This window comes from Cyprinus carpio, chromosome A12 (genome assembly GCF_018340385.1).
Source record: "Cyprinus carpio isolate SPL01 chromosome A12, ASM1834038v1, whole genome shotgun sequence".
In the NCBI taxonomy this organism is placed as follows: domain Eukaryota; kingdom Metazoa; phylum Chordata; class Actinopteri; order Cypriniformes; family Cyprinidae; genus Cyprinus; species Cyprinus carpio.
This window is the reverse complement of record NC_056583.1, coordinates 11,515,818-11,534,614: the sequence shown is the minus strand read 5'-3', so window position 1 is coordinate 11,534,614 and position 18,797 is coordinate 11,515,818. Positions and strand designations below refer to the sequence as shown.

At 36.4% G+C, this 18,797-nt stretch overlaps 3 protein-coding genes across 4 annotated transcripts; 1 reads left to right on the top strand and 2 right to left on the bottom strand.

Moving 5' to 3' along the window:
* The first annotated feature begins 542 nt into the window (after positions 1–542).
* On the top strand, positions 543–2,953 carry LOC109110349 (vacuolar-sorting protein SNF8-like). The gene is made up of 8 exons (XM_019123408.2): positions 543–833; positions 917–967; positions 1,054–1,192; positions 1,742–1,846; positions 2,157–2,229; positions 2,313–2,454; positions 2,531–2,605; positions 2,676–2,953. The coding sequence occupies exons 1-8, from the start codon at positions 780–782 to the stop codon at positions 2,811–2,813; spliced, it is 777 nt and encodes a 258-aa protein (XP_018978953.2). The 5' UTR covers positions 543–779; the 3' UTR covers positions 2,814–2,953.
* On the bottom strand, positions 2,949–9,849 carry calcoco2 (calcium binding and coiled-coil domain 2). Of its 2 annotated transcripts, XM_019123406.2 has the most exons (14): positions 9,695–9,849; positions 9,143–9,350; positions 8,950–9,052; positions 7,400–7,560; positions 7,155–7,280; positions 6,512–6,592; positions 6,262–6,377; positions 6,116–6,185; positions 5,719–5,874; positions 5,424–5,609; positions 5,239–5,325; positions 4,692–4,860; positions 3,518–3,543; positions 2,949–3,421 (listed from the first exon to the last, which is right to left on the bottom strand). In XM_019123406.2, the coding sequence occupies exons 2-14, from the start codon at positions 9,320–9,322 to the stop codon at positions 3,266–3,268; spliced, it is 1,617 nt and encodes a 538-aa protein (XP_018978951.1). In that variant the 5' UTR covers positions 9,323–9,350; positions 9,695–9,849; the 3' UTR covers positions 2,949–3,265. The 2 variants fall into 2 exon arrangements, with proteins under 2 accessions (XP_018978951.1, XP_042623484.1); XM_042767550.1 differs by lacking the exon at positions 9,695–9,849 and having other exon boundaries at positions 9,143–9,370.
* A 1,472-nt stretch (positions 9,850–11,321) lies between these two features.
* LOC109110351 (syntaxin-4-like) lies at positions 11,322–18,656 on the bottom strand. Its single transcript, XM_019123409.2, has 11 exons — positions 18,335–18,656; positions 17,282–17,389; positions 16,902–17,001; positions 16,670–16,744; positions 16,502–16,572; positions 16,273–16,381; positions 14,960–15,033; positions 14,065–14,202; positions 13,809–13,919; positions 13,640–13,719; positions 11,322–12,226 (listed from the first exon to the last, which is right to left on the bottom strand). The coding sequence occupies exons 1-10, from the start codon at positions 18,362–18,364 to the stop codon at positions 13,642–13,644; spliced, it is 894 nt and encodes a 297-aa protein (XP_018978954.1). The 5' UTR covers positions 18,365–18,656; the 3' UTR covers positions 11,322–12,226; positions 13,640–13,641.
* Between the last annotated feature and the right edge of the window lie 141 nt (positions 18,657–18,797).

Below are 18,797 nucleotides of genomic sequence, written 5' to 3'. Positions count from 1 at the left end.
CTTAAATTTAAATAATTATTTCGTGAAAAAATATATTCTCACCATTGTAACTCATTGTAACTTCTTTCCAGTTTAACGTTGGTTGGCATCCAGCTTATTGGTGCAATACCGCCCTCTTCTGTCCCGGAGTGTGGATCAGATAATAGGTTTTCCTACTAAAGGTACGCATCACTCACATTGTCCACTACCATTAATATCTACACACACCTTATGCATCAAATCCTGCCTAAAACCCCTGCTTTCCTTAAAAAACGTAATCAATATTCTACCCTGTGCCCTACTGAAAGCAGCCAACAACTTAGCATTTTGACATCTCGCGTGATTCTGTGAGATTTCGACAACTTCAAGTTACGCCTCCTACTTCAAGTTACGCCTCTTTCAAGTTACGCCCCTGTCTTGCAGTCTGCAGACGTACACGCTTGGGATATTCAGGCTTTTTTTTGTCAGTTGTTCTCCAGTCCGACGGGTGGCGTTATCGGACACATTCACCCAGACATTACTGTCGAGACCTTATTCGTGTAGAGAAGAAATAATTCACTTCTGTTGATGTTTTCTTCCTGGACTGGTTGAAACTTTATAGATAAAGAGCATAGCCTACTTCGTTTGTTTTATTGTAACAGATCTAATTTAGTCATATTCTGTTTCGACGTGTGACTATGTAACTCGTGAGCTATTCAGCTGACTAGGAAATCAACTTCTAACTTACAGTTGTCAGATCAGGAAAATAATAGTTTCATTTTGTAGTATTGTAGTATTTTAGACGTTTTTATTTAGGCATCATGCACAGAAGAGGAGTCGGAGCTGGAGCCATCGCCAAAAAGAAACTTGCAGAGGTATGATAATATCACTTCTGCGAGATTTATTAATTAGGAAAATCTTTTTCCATTTCATCCAGCTAATTTGTTTACTGTCACAGGTAAAGTATAAAGAGAGAGGTACCGTCCTTGCTGAGGATCAGATTGCGCAGGTGCGTATACCCTGATGAACAAACCCTCACAGGTGTAAAACTGCACTGATCCCATTCTAATCAGACCGTGTGTGTTGTCCTTGTAGATGTCAAAACAACTGGAGACCTTTAAAACCAACCTGGAAGAGTTTGCCAGCAAGCACAAACAAGAAATCCGCAAGAACTCTCAGTTCAGGGTGCAGTTCCAAGAGATGTGTGCCACTATAGGAGTCGATCCACTTGCGTGTAAGGTTTTATCATAAATATTGCTCTTGACGCACAAACATGTGGCAGATAAAATGTCATTTATGATTTAACATTAGGGTGTACAGTGTATTCAAATGAAAACTGTGTGGATTCGATATAATATAAATTATTATATAAATTGTAAATAGAATTATTATATAAAATATTGTAAATTAAAATAATTAATTGATTAAAATATTGTAATTATAATGAATTATGCTGATGTGATGTTTGTGTAGATACTTATAATTATTAATAATTAACTAGTATACATTTAAAATAATATTTTTTTATAAATTATTACACACTAATTCTAATTACAGAATTGTAATTATAAAGAGAAAAAATTACTATGTGGTTACATAATTATTAATTCGTATACATTATTAGAAGTATAATTATTTATCATAATTTCAGAGAGAATATTATAATTTACAGTGTGCTCATAAGAAAATTGGATGCATTATAATTATTAATTAAAGTACAATAATTACATAAATGATTATGATTTTTTTTAATATTATTTTCTCTTTTGCTGTATGTGTGCAGCTGGAAAAGGATTTTGGTCTGAGATGCTTGGTGTTGGAGATTTCTACTATGAGCTTGGTGTACAGATCATTGAAGTCTGTTTAGCTCTAAAACACAGAAATGGTGGTAAGTTTTCTTAGTTTTGGTCTCTTTTTTTTTTAACCTTGAAGATTTTACCTTTGTGTCACGAAACAAATTGCACGCTCTATTATACCAAATCTTTACTTATTGCATGGGATACTTGATTCTGATCGGTTAATCGTGGCATATAGCGGTCAGATATTTCTAAACAATGTTCCCAGACAATCAATCTCTGCACATAAAAAAAAAACACCATAAAAGATCTGATCAATTTGTTATGCAATTAATAACTGTCAAACTGCTCAAAATAACTACCTTTATAAATACTAACCAATAAATAACTTTATGTTTGCAGGTCTCATCACATTGGATGAACTTCACCACCATGTGTTAAAAGGAAGAGGGAAATTTGCACAAGATGTGAGCCAGTGAGTGTCTCTGATTTATATACTGTTCTTTAGCTATTCTGAACACATGAATTCTCTTACCACCCATTAATGTCGTCACTCAGGGATGACTTGGTGCGAGCCATCAAGAAGCTCAAGGCAATGGGAAATGGCTTCGGGATGATTCCCGTTGGAGGCTCTTATCTTGTCCAGTCGGTCCCAGCTGAGCTCAACATGGATCACACTGTTGTCCTTCAGCTAGCAGAGGTAATCAATACCACATAAAGTCTGAGACCTTTACACTTCCATGAAGTCAGATCTGATTATTGGCCATGTTTCACAGAAAAAGGGCTACGTGACAGTGAGCGAGATCAGAGACAGCCTCAAGTGGGAGAGAGAGCGGGCCTGTCATGTCCTTGTAAGTGTGCAGAAAACACCACTGAATGCTTTTTGTATCATATAGTAATATCTTTTGCGCTGTTTTTCAGGATCACCTGCTGAAAGAAGGCTTAGCATGGCTGGACTCCCAAGCTGCGGGGGAGCCACAGTACTGGCTTCCTGCTCTGTTCTCGGAGCTGTTATCTCGAGACATTACGCCTGAGGAGGCCAGCCAGATGACACCTTGAGAATAAGACATTATTTTGTAAATACACTGTCATGGTGAAACGGATAGAGGCGAAGGTCAAAGAATGTACAATGTCGTGAGTCAAGTTTGTTTGAAAGGAAAACAGTGTAAATGGAGAATAAAAGCATCTTTTTAGTCACATTTCTCACAGTATGTTTATTATTTCAATACCATTTGAAAAAGGTTTGGATAAATAAGACAATGCCAATAGTTGTTTTTGTGAAAGTGTAATTTATCCTTCATATGTATTTATATCTACAATTAATTATTGTATTATTTAATTGGATATTTTGCTCCAGTTTCTTCAGTGATATTACTATCATTACATAATAAAAAAAGCAATTTTATTTTCTATTTTAGATAGATAACAGCTAATAATGAAAGAGAAGTGATGTATATCTACATCACTGTCTGTATACTCTATAGCATATCAGATATAGAAAACAGAATTAACTAATCCTCATGACTGTACACGTGATATTCAAACTCCTGCTGTCCCATATCATCACAGATCAGAGTGCAGAGCGGACACACTTTGTGAGACCGCTCGTGTTCTGCCAGTTCATCCTCGCTGATGCCAGGAAAGCCCTCCCGACAGTGCTGGCACACCTTAATTTACACATTAGGAAATGCATACAATTGAATCATTTTGACCTCTGAAAAACTCATTCTTTAAAATATTGTATTCATTAAAAAAGTCATTACCTGTGTCTCTGTTTCTGCAGGATTTGCTATAATGTTGAAATGAAATACATTATGAGTTTAATACACTCATTTTAAGACATTTTAGAGAAATACTTGCATTTTTGTCATTTAAAGGGGTCCTATTATGCCTTTTCACTTTTTCAACTTTAGTTAGTCTGTAATGTTGCTGCTTGCGCATAAAAAAAGATCTGCACAGTTACAAAGTCAGATTCAAAAGGAGATATTTTATTTAACAGAAATCACTTTTCTAAAACTACAATGAATGACTCGTTTGGACTACAACGCATATTTTCTGGGATGTGTGATATCACAAATATCGACGAATGGGAAGAGACCTGGTTGAGCTGCACTAGAGAAGGCAACGAGTGTTATCACAATGTTGGAGACAAGCTAGTGTTTCCAAGGCAGACGAGCTTAGAGTGGTTACAATCATCCAGGTTTAAATTGCACTCAAATTGATTTGATTTTGATGCAATAAGGCCTGTAGGCGGCTATAGTAAGGGGCATGACATTTCCCAACCAGACGCAAAGAGCTGCCAATTACAACACACACTGGCCCAGCTAACCAATCACCATTCATGCCAGACTGGGGAGAGAGGTTTGTAATAATGTAAAATATGTGAAAAATATAGTATGAGAGTATGTTCTAGTACACCAAAACAAAATCAAGACTTTGTAAAAGAGCATAATAGGACCCCTTTAAAGGTGCTGTATGTAGGATTGACACTTGAGTGGTTGAACTAGGTATTGCAGTCCAAATTCAAAATATTGGAGAGGGTTTTTTCACCCGGCTCCTCCTCCTCAGACTTGATGCACATGCAGGTTGCCAGATTGACGACACCATCAGGAACGAGCGCACTTGACTATGAATGAAATTAAGTAAACTGTGTTTTCCGCCAACTGGCAACCCGGGGTGCCGAAATACAATTGGGTAAAGTGGCAGTGGGCGGTTTCACAAACCAAAACAGAGAACGACATTCCGGCCCGGAACACACATTTTTAAAGGAGAATAACTGACTGTAGCATTGTTTTACAGATAAACAGTTATATTAACTTAACATGTTTCTTAAATATCTGTAAACATATTATGGTATTTTTATGCTTTAGTAGAGTCAAAATCTTACATACAGCACCTGTTGCAGTTTCCTTTATTGATTACTGTTATTGTACCAACCTGTCGAGTTCTCAATGCTCTCATATAAATGAGAGTCAGGTGAGTATGTTTGCTCCAGGGAGGCCGGTGGGTTTTGAGGGTTGTATAGTTGATCAGACATTGCAGCAACAGATGCAACCTGGTAGTCGATCACTGCCCTACGAAGCTTATTTACTTCTGCCTTCAGTTCCTGAAAATAAAAATAAAAAAACATACATAAAATAATAATGGTAATAATAGTATAATAATTATTAAATAATAATTGACTAGCCCTGAATTCCACAACATTTTTGGTATTAATTTTCTAAAACACACTCCTGTTAAAAAGTTTAGTGTCAGTAAGGTTTTTTTGTCCTCTCTCTCTCTCTCTCTCTCAATGTTGATTTTAATAAGGTTTCTTGAGCACATCAGCATATTAGAATGCTTTCTGAAGGATCATATGACACTGAAGAATGGAGAAAATTCAGTGCATAAGAGACTTCTTTCAAAAACATCTTACCAAGGCCAAACTTCTGAACGGTAGTGTAGCTAACAGTGATGTTTAATGTGTTATAACCAAACAGATCACCTCATTCTTTTCCACAAGCTTCTCTCGGTCTAATCTTGATGTCTCTGCCATTTCATAAATTTTGTCTTGTGCTTGCCGAAGTTGTGCCTGTAATGACAAAATTGCGTGGAATCAGGATCTAAATATTGATTATTATTCCTAAATGTACTTACAAAAAAAAAAATCATAACACTATTGAAAAATACCTGGATTTGATTGGTTTTCTCGTCCTCTGCCTGTTTTAAAGTCATCTCCTCCAGTTTCCTGTTCACTTCCTTCAATTCCTGCTCTGCTTTTTCTGCACGTTTGCAGGCTTCTCTGCAATTCTGCACCTCACTGCGAAGCAGCCCTCTGGCCTCTGTCAGCTGAGTGAGCAGGGAATGAATCTGTACCTGAGAAATTTCACAAAGAGATTACTCCATGACAATACTGTTATTATTGATTGATTGAAGTCATATTGCTATAAACTTCAAATTGATAAGCCTCAGTGACAAGCCTCACTTTACTGTTTTCTTTCAGCTGGGCTTCATTCTCTGAAAAGGATGCTTGTAATGCTTTGTTTTCAGCCCTCCGTTCCTCCAGATCGTTTTTCATCCTAAGCTCCTGGACTTCAGTGTACAGTTTCTCATAGTCTTTCCTGCTGCTTTGCACATCCACCTAAAACAGAATAAATGCAAAGCTCCCAGACCTGCTCAGAAATGTTTACTTCCCCCGCCACAACTTATTTCTCCTGCCTTTTTTGCATTCATTTGGTTCTGGTGTCTTTTCTTTTCAATTCTCACTCTTATTTTTGTGTCTTGGTATTTGTATCGTCATGAATTATGAAGCGTCTTTGTTTATAGGCACTATAAATGTAAATATAGTTTTCTTAATTAACAGTAAGAACACATTTGCAAACCTGGAGCAACTTGACCTGGTCCTGCACTTTGCTGTTATTTTGCTCTGCTTCTTTCAGCAAGGTATTTAGTCTGGAGAAAAATACATGAAAATTTCCATCAACTTTTTGCACATAAGACATATGTTGTCTGTAATGAGGACACTCACCCAAGGACTTCTTGATCCTTGAATTCAAGCTGTTTCTGTAACTCTGTCCTTTCTCTCTTGAGCAAGTGGATCTTTTGAACAGCTCTCTCGTACTTTTCACGCAGAAATGTCAGTGACTGTGAATAATTTTGTTTGATTAAAGCCATACATATCTTGTACAATTCACAGTTATACAGATTAAATTATAGACATACTGTAGCTAAAATATTCATGTCACTGGTTTTTTGCAGGAGCATAGCTCTTTCTTTACCTCTTCGGTGGAATTAAAACTCTGTACATCTGGCAGTGCTGATTCTGGTGTATCCTTTGTCTTCAAATCATCTATGGAGCTCTGCAGTTTAGTATAAAGGCACATTTACAATCACTTTATTCACAAGTAGTGTTTTGCAATGTTCGTCAGTACAAGAACAATGCATTAAATGTGTTAACTAAAAATAAAACTATTAAAATGTGTTTTCTGTACTTGAAATTAAGATTAAAGAAATGTTAAATATTTAAAATATAAACATTAGATTAACAACTAAAACTAAAACCAACTAAAATTAAAAAATTTGCCTTTACAAATAACTGAAATGATTAAGTTTAAGTTCGAAAAGAAGTTCTAAAATGACTCAAACCAAAACAGAAATCAACAAATTAAAGCTATTGAAATACAGAAATGACAAAAGACAAAACTTCATAAAATTACTAAAACTAAAAATTTTAAATATAAAAATAAAAGCTAATTGAAAATTATTATAAATACTATAATACTATATAAATAAATCTAAAGTAGAACAAGTATTACAATATTCCCACTACACAATGGGTACAAAAATCACAAATACTACTGTAAATATTGTAAATAATAAGTGCACACATTTGACTTATAAAAGAAAGAGAGTCTGACTAACCCTGAGACGGTTGATCTCGTGCAGTCTTTCATCCAACTCCGTTTTCAGGATCGTATTTGTTTCTTTTAAAGACTTGATCTCTTTCACAAAGTCTTCTTTCTCCTTTTCCATCTTTTCTGCCTGCTCCTACTCACAAAGGACATGCAATTAATGATTTTTTGGCCAGTTAGTATTAATATTATACTTTAAGTAGCTAGCAGAAAGTAAAAAAATTCTACAAACTTTAACTTCCAGTAAAGATGTACCTGTGTTGTTATGACTAACAGGTCCTTCTCCAAGCTGCAGCCAAGGCTTGCTTCTGCTGGGTTTTGAAAGCAGAATGGGGTGCTGGCTCCTTTGACATGACCAAAGCTGTCCACATAGCAGAACTGGTAAAACTCGCCATCATCCTTGGGCAGGTAGCCCTCTGAGGAAAAAAAAATCAGAGCTTCAGTATCATTAGAGTTTAATATAGGGCAGTGGTTCTCAGAACAATAATCGAAGGCTCCCTATATAATAAAATATTAACAGAAGCTGGGAGTGTTGACCACAACACATTTTGATTGTTTCAAAAACTATATGTTCTTCTATAAATACAATAGATGCTGAGGTTTCACATATTTTAATTAAGTTAATCATTATTATAATATTATTTTATAATAATAATTACTAAATACTAGTGGGCCTAGGCCCCTGGCTGAGACTGGTATAGGGATGCACCATATGGGTTATCATGCAATAGTTTCATTTTTTTTTTTAATCTGCATCGGCTGAAATTGGATATTTGATTGTTAAAAACAAGAATTTAATAACACTGTTTAATGTTTTTTTTTTTTTTTTTTTTTTGCAAATTTCTAAATCAATATCCTTTTTTCATAGTTATTTTACTTTTTGTGATGCCTGAATTCACTTGTATAGCATTTAAAATGAATTTATACTCAAAAAAAAATATTTAGGCCTAAATTTAAGATTTATGTATTTGAAATGCATATAAAATTACAGTTTTAACAAACTAATAAACGTTATGTGATGCATATTTGTCAGTCATACTGTACATTAATGAAATGGGTAAGAAAAAAATAGGAGATTTTTGTACTCAAAAAAAAAACATTGAGTAAGTATGAACATGGTTAAAATATGGCTAGTTGAGGAACATGCGATATTCAATCAGTTAAAATACAGCAGACAGATTTCTTGGTGATAAATATATAAACCTACTTGGTGTGTATTTAATACACATGTATTAGTTCATGTTTTGTGTCGTTTGAGTGTAATTTTAATGTGGTTTTATTTTTAATTTATTTAGATGGAATAGTACAGAAGTCTGTTCTCACTCAATCAGTGTTTTGATATGAAAAATATACCATGCCATTTTCCAGTAATCTTCACAGTGGCTCCCACACATAATTAACTGCCATGAAATGGTACAGGGAAGCGAATCAAATTCTTCAGACACTTGACACATCACAAGGTCTCTTGATTTAGGACCCCTGAGTAACGTGATGAGTAGATGTGGACCACTCAAGTTAGTGATTCAGCCTTTCTTAAAATAGCAGCACGTCACATCCATGGCACTGGTGCACAATATATACAACTACCACAGACATGATAACACAGGGGGACACGTCAAGTCCCCTTTTTTACCTTTAGTCTCCTCCAGTATCGATTATTTGTTTACTTAGTTGCATGTCACAGTGAGAGTGTTTGTAAGCCTCAGTCTGGCTTCTTCAGGTTATGGAGCAAAATACTGGAAAGATGTGATAGATACAGGAGAAATCTAAAACGTGCAATGATTGGGAAATAAAGTGAATTCTACCTTTGAAAACCACTTGTTGCACTAGTGGTTCAGGTCCGATATGGTCCTGGCAAGGTTCCACCCATACGTAGGTATAATACATCTGTGTTGAACTCCAACCAACCTGAGCCATTTCATAGATTTAATTTAACTTGTTTGAAAGCAACACAATACAGTAAATATAGTGTATAAGTTGCTGTTATTTCTTACACACCTTATAGATACCAATCCAGTCCCTCGGGCTGGGCTCCAGAGCACCGGTGAGAGTGTAACGGCACACAACTGCGTTCGTTGGCGGATATGATGGAGGAACATCGTTGAAAACTACCTGCGAGTACGAGGAGGTCATCTCCATCATAACGGGGACCGTCTCTTCCTCCGTTCCTTCACTCATCCCGGGGGTTTACGGGGGACACAGTCACCTTTCAATGCCCCGAAAGATAATTTTAGTCAAAAGCTGGTGTATATTTAGTTTTTATTTAGGTTGAGTTGTTCTTTCACTTTCATTTATGTGAGGGCCTACGAAGAACAAAAGTGGTTTAACGCCGGCTGACAACGCACTATGTTAGATTTTGTTATCTTGGTATTTAAAATGAATCAAAATATAGTTTAAAGACAAGAAGTGTTTAAGTAAACACGATTCTGCTTGTAATCTTAAGATAACTTTTTATATTTAAAATCAATATAAAGCATTGGGTAAACTCACGCCTCGACCGTAATTTGGTGGTATTTTCACAATAAACAACTTCCATAAATAAAATGTTACCTGAAGCTCCTTCTGTCGCAGTCAAGAAAGTGTTGAACAGGCGGTGCGATACACGGCAGTTGCTATAAACGGGAGCAAACTAGTAAACACAATCTGGGAGATGTAGTTCTACGCGGAGGTCGGGCACTGTCACCTGGGGTCGGGGGCGTGGCAGCCGCTTTAAAGGGGTCATATGATGCAGTTTCAAGTTTTCCTTTCTCTTTAGAGTGTTAGAAGCTTTTGGTGCATAGATAAGATCCCTAAAGTTCCAAAGACTAAAGTCTCAAACCCTGAAGCCTTCTACACACTGCACGATTTTAGCAATCCTGTAAGATCATCGCTGGTCACGCTGTGCGACACGGATCTAATAAACTTGGGAAGCCTATGACATGCATGTAGACTGTACGATGATGACACCTATTGACTTGTAGACTATGACGCGTGTTTCTATAGAAGAAATAACATGTCATTAGCATGCACTAGTGGTAAACAAAAAGAGCATAATGAATCACACTTTGACCGTTGTAGTTTTTATGTGTGCTGAAAAAAAGTGGGAATGGCGAAAGAGGAAAGAACAAGAGCTCGAGGTAAGCAGTTTTATGTTTTAGCGCCATGTCGCGTTGATTTCATGTCACATTTTTACTGGTTGGTCAGTAAACGTGGGTCATAACTGCGATGAACATGCTGAATTTCTGACACTGCCAGAAAATTATCGCAGGCTATCTTTGGTCGCAAGACCGTGACAACGGCCATCTTTGAACCTCTCTCATTGTACAACATAGGATCATCGATTAAGAGCCACGACGTTCACAGAAATCGCCGCGACTGTTTCACGATGCCAATCTTTCGTCTGGGACAGCTGAAAATATTGCAGTGTGTCTCGGGCTTAAGAGATATTCTTCATAAAAGTGAAGACTCGACCAAGCCCTCCTAAAACGCCTCGTTTAAACACGCCCCCACATGTCTAAGTCACAGTGTGGGACGATTTGCATAACACCGCCCAAATATTCACACAAAGAAAGAAGGCATAACTTTGATTTTCGCTGTCGTACTGTTGTCGTCGAGACGCTGTGTGTTTCATTGTGTAAGCAAAACTACTTTGTTTGGTCTTCCAAAAGAGGACACAACTAGAAATCAGTGGTTAAGTTATATTTAAAACACTGTTCCAGAACAGTTCAACCCAAATATTCGAGTGCAGCGCATTTTGCGGAGGGCTGTTTCCTGAACCTGGGAGAGTAGCCTACAATTCAGAAAAGCGGGGCATAGAGGAGCAACAATAATGTACAGTATGTTGAAAATAATGTTTTTTGAAACTTGAACCACATAAACACATTACATTACACCAAATACACAAAATAATGTTCTTTTTTGCAACGTCATTTGACCCCTTTTGGGGGGGTGGGGTTCTTTGATTGCATCTGGTGTAAATGCAGGCACGCTGGTGACACAGGGGACAGTTAGGGGGGTCATGACCCCCCTTCTGCTACATCCATGTCCACGGTTATGAGTTATGAAGGGATTGACCATCCTTATACAGGCTTCAAAGTATGTATTTTTTTTATTAGTAATACCGCTACATATATACATTGAAAATGGGAATTCAAATATCACAATTATTTAAAAATAATATAAGACATGAAAAAAAAAATACAAGACCAAATATATAATGTACTTTATTTAAAAATTACAATTTTACACCAGAATGAAATGTTTGGCAGTACAGACTGCAAACTGAAACCAGATAAACTGCACTCTTGCAGGTGATCTTGACATTTATAGTGCCACACAGTGGGCAACTAAGTTATTGCTCAAGGCACCACGGTTGAGTCAATAAACAAGTAACTGTACATAATGATTTCTTAAAAGTGCATGTCCTAACTGGGACAGTGCACAGATGAGTTAAAATATACATAAGTATGCAACATGTCATTATGAGAACAAGAGAAGTTCTAATTTGAAAGGTAGTTACTATAATGCAAAGCAGAGTATAAAATTAGTTTTTATATATACACAAATGACTTCAAAAGCTATTTTAGCAAATTTCAAGTTTGAAATGGCATTACAAAAAGATAAATCACAACAGATAACACAAAAGACATCTTATAAGCATATTACACCAAAGATAAACTGCCCATCACTCAGAGTTCTTGTGCTTGTCTCCAAAAGGAAGCGTTATATATTAGGAATCTTATTAGAAATCATATTTTTTTTTTCATCTACCCTATATCACCATGTTTTAGTGTTGGTTTCTGCAAATGTATTCTGCAAAAGTACACCATCTAGAAAATACAGTCAATAAAGTAATCAGTTAATTCAAACCGTTTTTACCATGCAACTTTTTGAATGTCCAAGTGGTGCAGCAGATACATTTTGAGGAAATCTAAATCATGTTCTTTGTAGGACAAAGCAGCTAAAACAACAGACAACAATTTAAAATTTAAGCACATGTAGCTACAAAAGACGTAGCTTGCCAAAGGGACTTCAGGCAGACAGTTTAGGAAGACAAAACCTAATGCTTGATGGGCAAAAAAAAGGTCTAATAAAAGAAAAACTCTGTAAAGAAAAAGGATACATGATTTAAACATTGAATAAATATAAATAATAATAACAGAACTGCAAAACATTTGGCAATAAGAGACACTTAAAGGATTAGTTCACTTCCAGAATAAAAATTTCCTGATAATTTACTCACACTCATGTCATTCTAAATGTTCATGTCTTTCATTTTTCAGTTGCAAAGAAATTAAGGTTTTTGAGTAAGGGTCTTATCTAGTGAAACAATCAGTTTCTTAAAAAAAAATGAAAATGTATATACTTTTTATATGTGCTAAGCAGAAAACACAGTGTGGGTGACAGCAGAGAGGATTCTCCTAGCAAAGGAGAGTCACGATCTCAACGTAGCCATGGGTATGCACTCACAGTGCAGGCATGTCCCATCCACAAACACTGCCTCAGCGTGCTCTCGCTCCGAGCACAAGAGACAGTGAACATGGCCATCATTAGAGGGCAGGAAACTACCACATCCAGAAACACATGGTCACACACATCCAGAAACGTCCGTTCTCTTACTACACAGAGCTGATCGGGCTCCCAAGAGAATCCCCTAATGTAGTCACGACATAACATCAAACATGACAGAAATAGAACTACAAGTTACTCAATCAAAACTCCCTTTTGGACGTGACTAACAGTCACTCTGTCACGAAATTAGCCAAAATACTGGCATATATGTCCTATGATGCTGGATTTTGCCAACTCATTCTGTGCACCAGTTCCTCCAACAGTCACTGAACTGAGGGAGCAATTCCAACTCAGACAGAAGACAGATGAGCAGGTCATATGTGCATGCGTGAACTGAGCACTTGAATGAAGGAGCGAAATTTATGTTTTTCATGGTTTCTCATTGTTTATGTAAAAAAAGTGAGTTTATTCGCTTTATATGCTTTAGAGATGTAAAACATCCACATTTTCAGATCACTATTGGGTGCTTTAATAATAAAATTGGGTTAATTGGTTATGTAAACGAACTAGTGAACTGAACCAGTTCACTGGAACAAACTGTCCGAAAGAACCGGTTCATTGAAAAAAACTATTTTGCCATTGCCTAAGGTTATGGATTACAAGCAATAATGTTGTAAAGACTGTTCAGTTTCTTGCAAAAGACTGATCGTTTTGTTTCTTAAGACCATAACATATGATATATATTAATTTCATTTTCCTTGATAATGCTTTTTATTCTTAAACACGAGCAGCCGCTGACTTGCATTTTATGAATCACCAAGGACCACGGTTTCAGATAAAAATCTTTAAATTTCTACTGAAGAAAAAATGTCACCTATATCTTGGATGGCCTGAGGGTGAGTACATTAAAAGCAAATTTTCATTTTTGGGTGAACTATCCCTTGCATACATGCATAATAGCTTGCATACAGTAGGCATTCAAATTCAATAACTGATTGAACTTACCGTCAAATGAAACTGACAGCCACAATAATGGCTATTATTACAAGCAAAACAGCAAGACATAATACAAGCCATAATTTTTTCTGTGAAGAGAAAAGTGATCAGTCACACTGGTGAATGATGTAATGTCATCACATCAATAAATAAATAATCATATGAATAATTTACTCACTTTGCGCACTTTTTTTGAAGTTACTACAGCAGCAGCTGTGTCAGCAACAGCTTTTTCCACATAGTTTTGGGAACTCTTTATGCTCTCCTCAATCCTGTCCACCATTTCACCCTGAAAAACAGATTGAATTAAAATATGGACAAAAATTTCATTTATTAAATTAAACAATGTTTTTTTTTAATAATAGAACATTGTGGTTTTTAATGTCCTAGATATCTGAGGAATGTATTAAATATATCAAGTGTGTTCACCTCACCTGTGCTTCAACCTCCATTGCAAGGTACTGAAACATGTCATGTAGCTCTTTAATGCTTTTCTCTAGCTTGATGATCTCATCATGCCGCGACTCGATCTCGTTCAGAGCCTGTCTGGTAGCTTTAGCATCGTTCAAAATCTGCAAGAACAGCTCGATTTTTACACAATGGTTCACGACACTGAACAGGATGTTTCATGTGATCACATCATGTAACAAATAGGACACAACGGTGAAATGCATGGTGGTGGTGATGCTTTATTGTAGGCAAAGGGGGTTGGAAGGGTTCTATCAAAAAAAACTGAATATATGAGGCGAAGAAGGACAGTAACAAAAACTCTAAAAGGGAAGTGGAAATCTATAAAGGAGGTACTGAAAATGCATTGCTTTTAATGATGTTGAAATCCCAGATTTACTTTATCTAGAATAAAGAGAGCGATAACACTTGAAGATACTTTATGTCCAAAGGTGCCCCCAGCATTCTTAGTTCCAAATGTAGGTCTTACTTTGACTATTATTTGTAGTTTCTACTGCTTCACAAGAAACTCAGAAAGTGGAGGGTCAGGAAAATGCCCCTATTTATTATAAATGATTATATCACTAAATACCCGGATCAACGTCATCAAAAACAAGAAATAACAATTACATTTTAGATGGAACGGTTCCCAAAAGGATCTTACCAAATGAAACACATCCATTCCAAAGAAAGCAAAAGAGAAAACTTGAAATGTCACATTAAGAAATCAGAAGACTATAATAAACAATATCACTCTGTTGTGGACTGATTTCTTCAAGTAAATGTTGAAGGAAAAGCAATGAATACCTATAGGCAGAACGCTAGACTTACACTTATGCATTAAAATCAATGCATGCACACTACACAAAACACAACACTCACATTTTGCGTGAAAACATCTGTTTGTCCGCTCTCAAGCATTGATTCCAGCTCCTCATCGGTCACATTGTTACCAGCTGTAAAGGAAACCACATTCACACTAGTTTTATTTAATTCTATTCCATTTTATTTTGTCTTGTAGAAACAATGCAAGTGAAAGCAATGCTGCACTGACTGATACTGCAGTAGTTATACACTTAAGAGATACTCCACCCCAAAATGAAAATTTTGTCATTAATCACTTACCCCCATGTCATTCCAAACCCGTAAAAGCTCAGTTCGTCTTTGGAACACAATTTAAGATATTTTGGATGAAAACCGGGAGGCTTGTGACTGTTCCATAGACTGACAAGTAAATAACAGTGTCATGGTCCATAAAAGGTATGAAAGTCGTCGTCAGAATACTCCATCTGCCATCAGACATGCAATCTGGGTTATATGATGTGACGGGAACACTTTTTGTAAACGAAGAAAACAAAAATATCGACTTTATTCAATAATTCCTTTGTCAACAGTCTCCTCTGTGTCTCTCAATATCACCGTTTTCTGTGTTTGCTCTTTTGTGTCATCCGCGCCACAAGTATGTGCGGTTTTATTTCAAATCAAAGCTAAATACATGTAGAAACAGCGCACCCTTGTGGCGTGGATGATACAGAAGAGTATACACAGCATAAAGTGAAAGGAAGAGACGAAGACGAGACTGTTGACAAAGGAATTGTTGAATAAAGTCGTTTTTTTTTTCTTCGCTTACAAAAAGTGTTCCCGTCGCATATAACACAGATTGCACGTCTGATGGCAGATGGAGTATTCTGATGATGACTTTCATACCTTTTATGGACCTTGAGACTGCTATTTACTTGGCAGTCTATGGGACAGTCTCAAGCCTCTAGGTTTTCATCCAAAATATCTTAAATTGTGTTCCGAAGACGAACGGAGCTTTTACGGGTTTGGAACGACATGGGGGTAAGTGATTAATGACAAAATTTTCATTTTGGGGTGGAGTATCCCTTTAAACACCAAGCATTGTGGATCATACTAAAGCAGAGGTTTTCAAACCAGTCCTGCAAGCACCCCTAGCACCTCACATTTTGTATATATCTGTAACACCAATTTCTGGTCTTGCAGTCTCTACTAATGAGCTGATGAGTTGAATCAGGTGTGATATATGAGGGAGACACAGAAAATGTGCAGTGCTGGGGCTGCTCCCAGGACCAGTTTGAAAACCACTGGACTAAAGAAAAACATGACTTGTGAGAGAACTGTGTGAGAACCATGGTGTTATCAATAGAATGAAACAAGACAGAAAAAGCCCATACTGATTTTGAGTTGTCTGTGTATCCTCTCCACATTTCTGTCTCTGTATTGGGCTTGAATTGTATTACAGTGACCCATCACTTCCAGAAATTCACGGGACAAAATACCATGCTTTTAAAGGATGTTGAGGAAAAAAGGGAGTAGCAGATTATTCTGAGCCAAAACAACACTGTTCAAGTATGATATTTACAAACAAAATATTTATAAAATGTGTATTAAAAAGCAACTCACCTGGGTTCTCCGCATTCTAACATTTACCGGAATATATTTCTCTTCACCTTCAGCTTTCTTAGGTTCGACGCCTATAATAATAAACGTATTGTTTAATGTCACTCATCCAGTAGGTCCAGCAGAACAAGTTCAAAACCAACTGCCTATGTTTTTATTCATCAGTCTCACTTTTTAACTTCCTTTGGATCTGGCTGGCCATGACTTTGATGTCTTCTCTGAGGGACTGCAGTTCCTTTTTCATACCTATTGCCAAGGAGATTTTTATATATATATATTTATTTTTTTGGATGTTAAAACTTAAACTGAAAAAAAAAAAAAAATCCATAGAGAACCATTTTTTTATATTTCAGAGAAATGTGTTGAAATATAAAAATACCCAAACTTAAGCTGAGCTACTCACTTTCCTCTGGAAGTGCAACTCCTAACACAGTTTTCTGTTTGTTCTCCAGTTCAGACACCTTCCTTTTAATTGTTTCAAGTCCCTCTCGAATCTCTTGAACCTACATAAAAAATAGGGTATAATTGTGACAGTAATAAGTTTGACTCCAGAAACTTTGAAATCCCAAACCATACAGGCAACAAAAATATAATTCATGGCAAACAATTGATATTACGAAGTCAAAAGTATATTAACATGGAGTTTAGAGGTAGTGGCTTGGTAGTGGTGTGTAGTTGCACAACAACTCCACAGTTCCCTAATAATTTATTGTGCATATTACAATTGAAAGCTGTCATAATGCTTTCAAATAGTTAAAATGTGTAACAATGACCCAAATGAACCTTTTTAAAGAAGCCTTCGTTTTCTTTCTCTTCATTTGCTGAGCTCCCAGATCCAGGCTTTATCATGAGAGCTATGGTTTCTTCATCTTCATCTGAGGCATCAGGAATCTAGTGAAAAGAGAAACATATGGGTCAAAGACGAAAAAGTGTTTAAGCAGTAAAAAAAGTGTATTTTTTACATTTTACATTTTTAACATTTGCCACTATCCTAGGTTTTGCCCATTTGTCAGTAAGAATTTTTTTACTAATTTAAAACACAATAAAATTTAGTATGCTCCATTATTCTTTTAGATATTGTAATATGTACACGTCAGAATATGCATTTTGTTTGAATTTTTGCATAAATATTGTGTTACACTGAATGACAATGTAACATTATTTCAACCAAATTTTGACATTTTATTCTCCAAAAACTTATTTGAAACCTTAAAAGTAGACATTTTACTTGCATTTAATGTGCTTTCTACGGACACAAAATCACTTTTGTACATTTCTTTTGATGCGGACATCTTAACGCCTTTGACCCATATACATTAAAAAAATTCGTTTGAAATATTTATTTATAAGCTGTATAATTCACTTACGCGTGTTACAATGAGGGGGGGGGGGGGAGAGTGTCAGATAAAAGTTAAAAGGATGTAATATTAAACTTTTCTCTCTGAGGGTGTAAAAAATACAACGGCTAACTTTAAGTGCTAAATATGATTGAAATTAGTTAATTTTGATTTTCTTGGGGGGGATCACTGAAGCAACTACAAACACTAATGGCTGCTAGTTTGTATGCAGGCTAAATAAAGTTACACCCCACCTAATAAGTTACACTGCAATACTAGAGGGTTGGTAGTGCAGAAGGGAGTTAGCTTGCAGTTTGTGAGATTTGATCTTTATTATTATTATTATTATTTCAACAATCTGCATAAAGATACACAAACAGTCAGTCACTGTGACCCGTGAGAATAAGTGAAAGTGTTAATAATAAATCGCAGTTTCCGCGGGTTAGCCCGTTAGCACGTTAGCCGGTTTCCTGAGTGCACTGCCACACTTTGTACTCACGTTGCCCAGTTCTTTGGTCCGGTCCCGCATTCTCGATGTATCTTATATCCAACTCAGATGAAAAGTTCCTGTTTTAAGAGGCGTAAGTTAGCTCATCTGTCCGCAATCTCAAAACTCAAAACCAAAAAGAGGGAGTTTCCATTCTAAGTCACATTTCATGTCAGACAGCTTCCATAAATAACTTTCGGAGCAGATTGTTGATGGTCGCTGTGAGGTGCCTGAATGATAAGATGTAAATAATACGGATCAACTTCAGTTATGCTGAGAGTTCAAAATGGGGCGATGTAGTTGCATACGAATTTGTCCTTTACTTCTTCTGTTTTTAGTTTGCAGAGGTATGAAAAACGATCAAGGCTTTTACTGCCCTCCGCTGGAAAGCTATATATGTTTACATTATTTCACTATGGCGAAATATAATATTCCACACGGATCTCAAATATCCCCAAAAAGAATAATGAAGGTC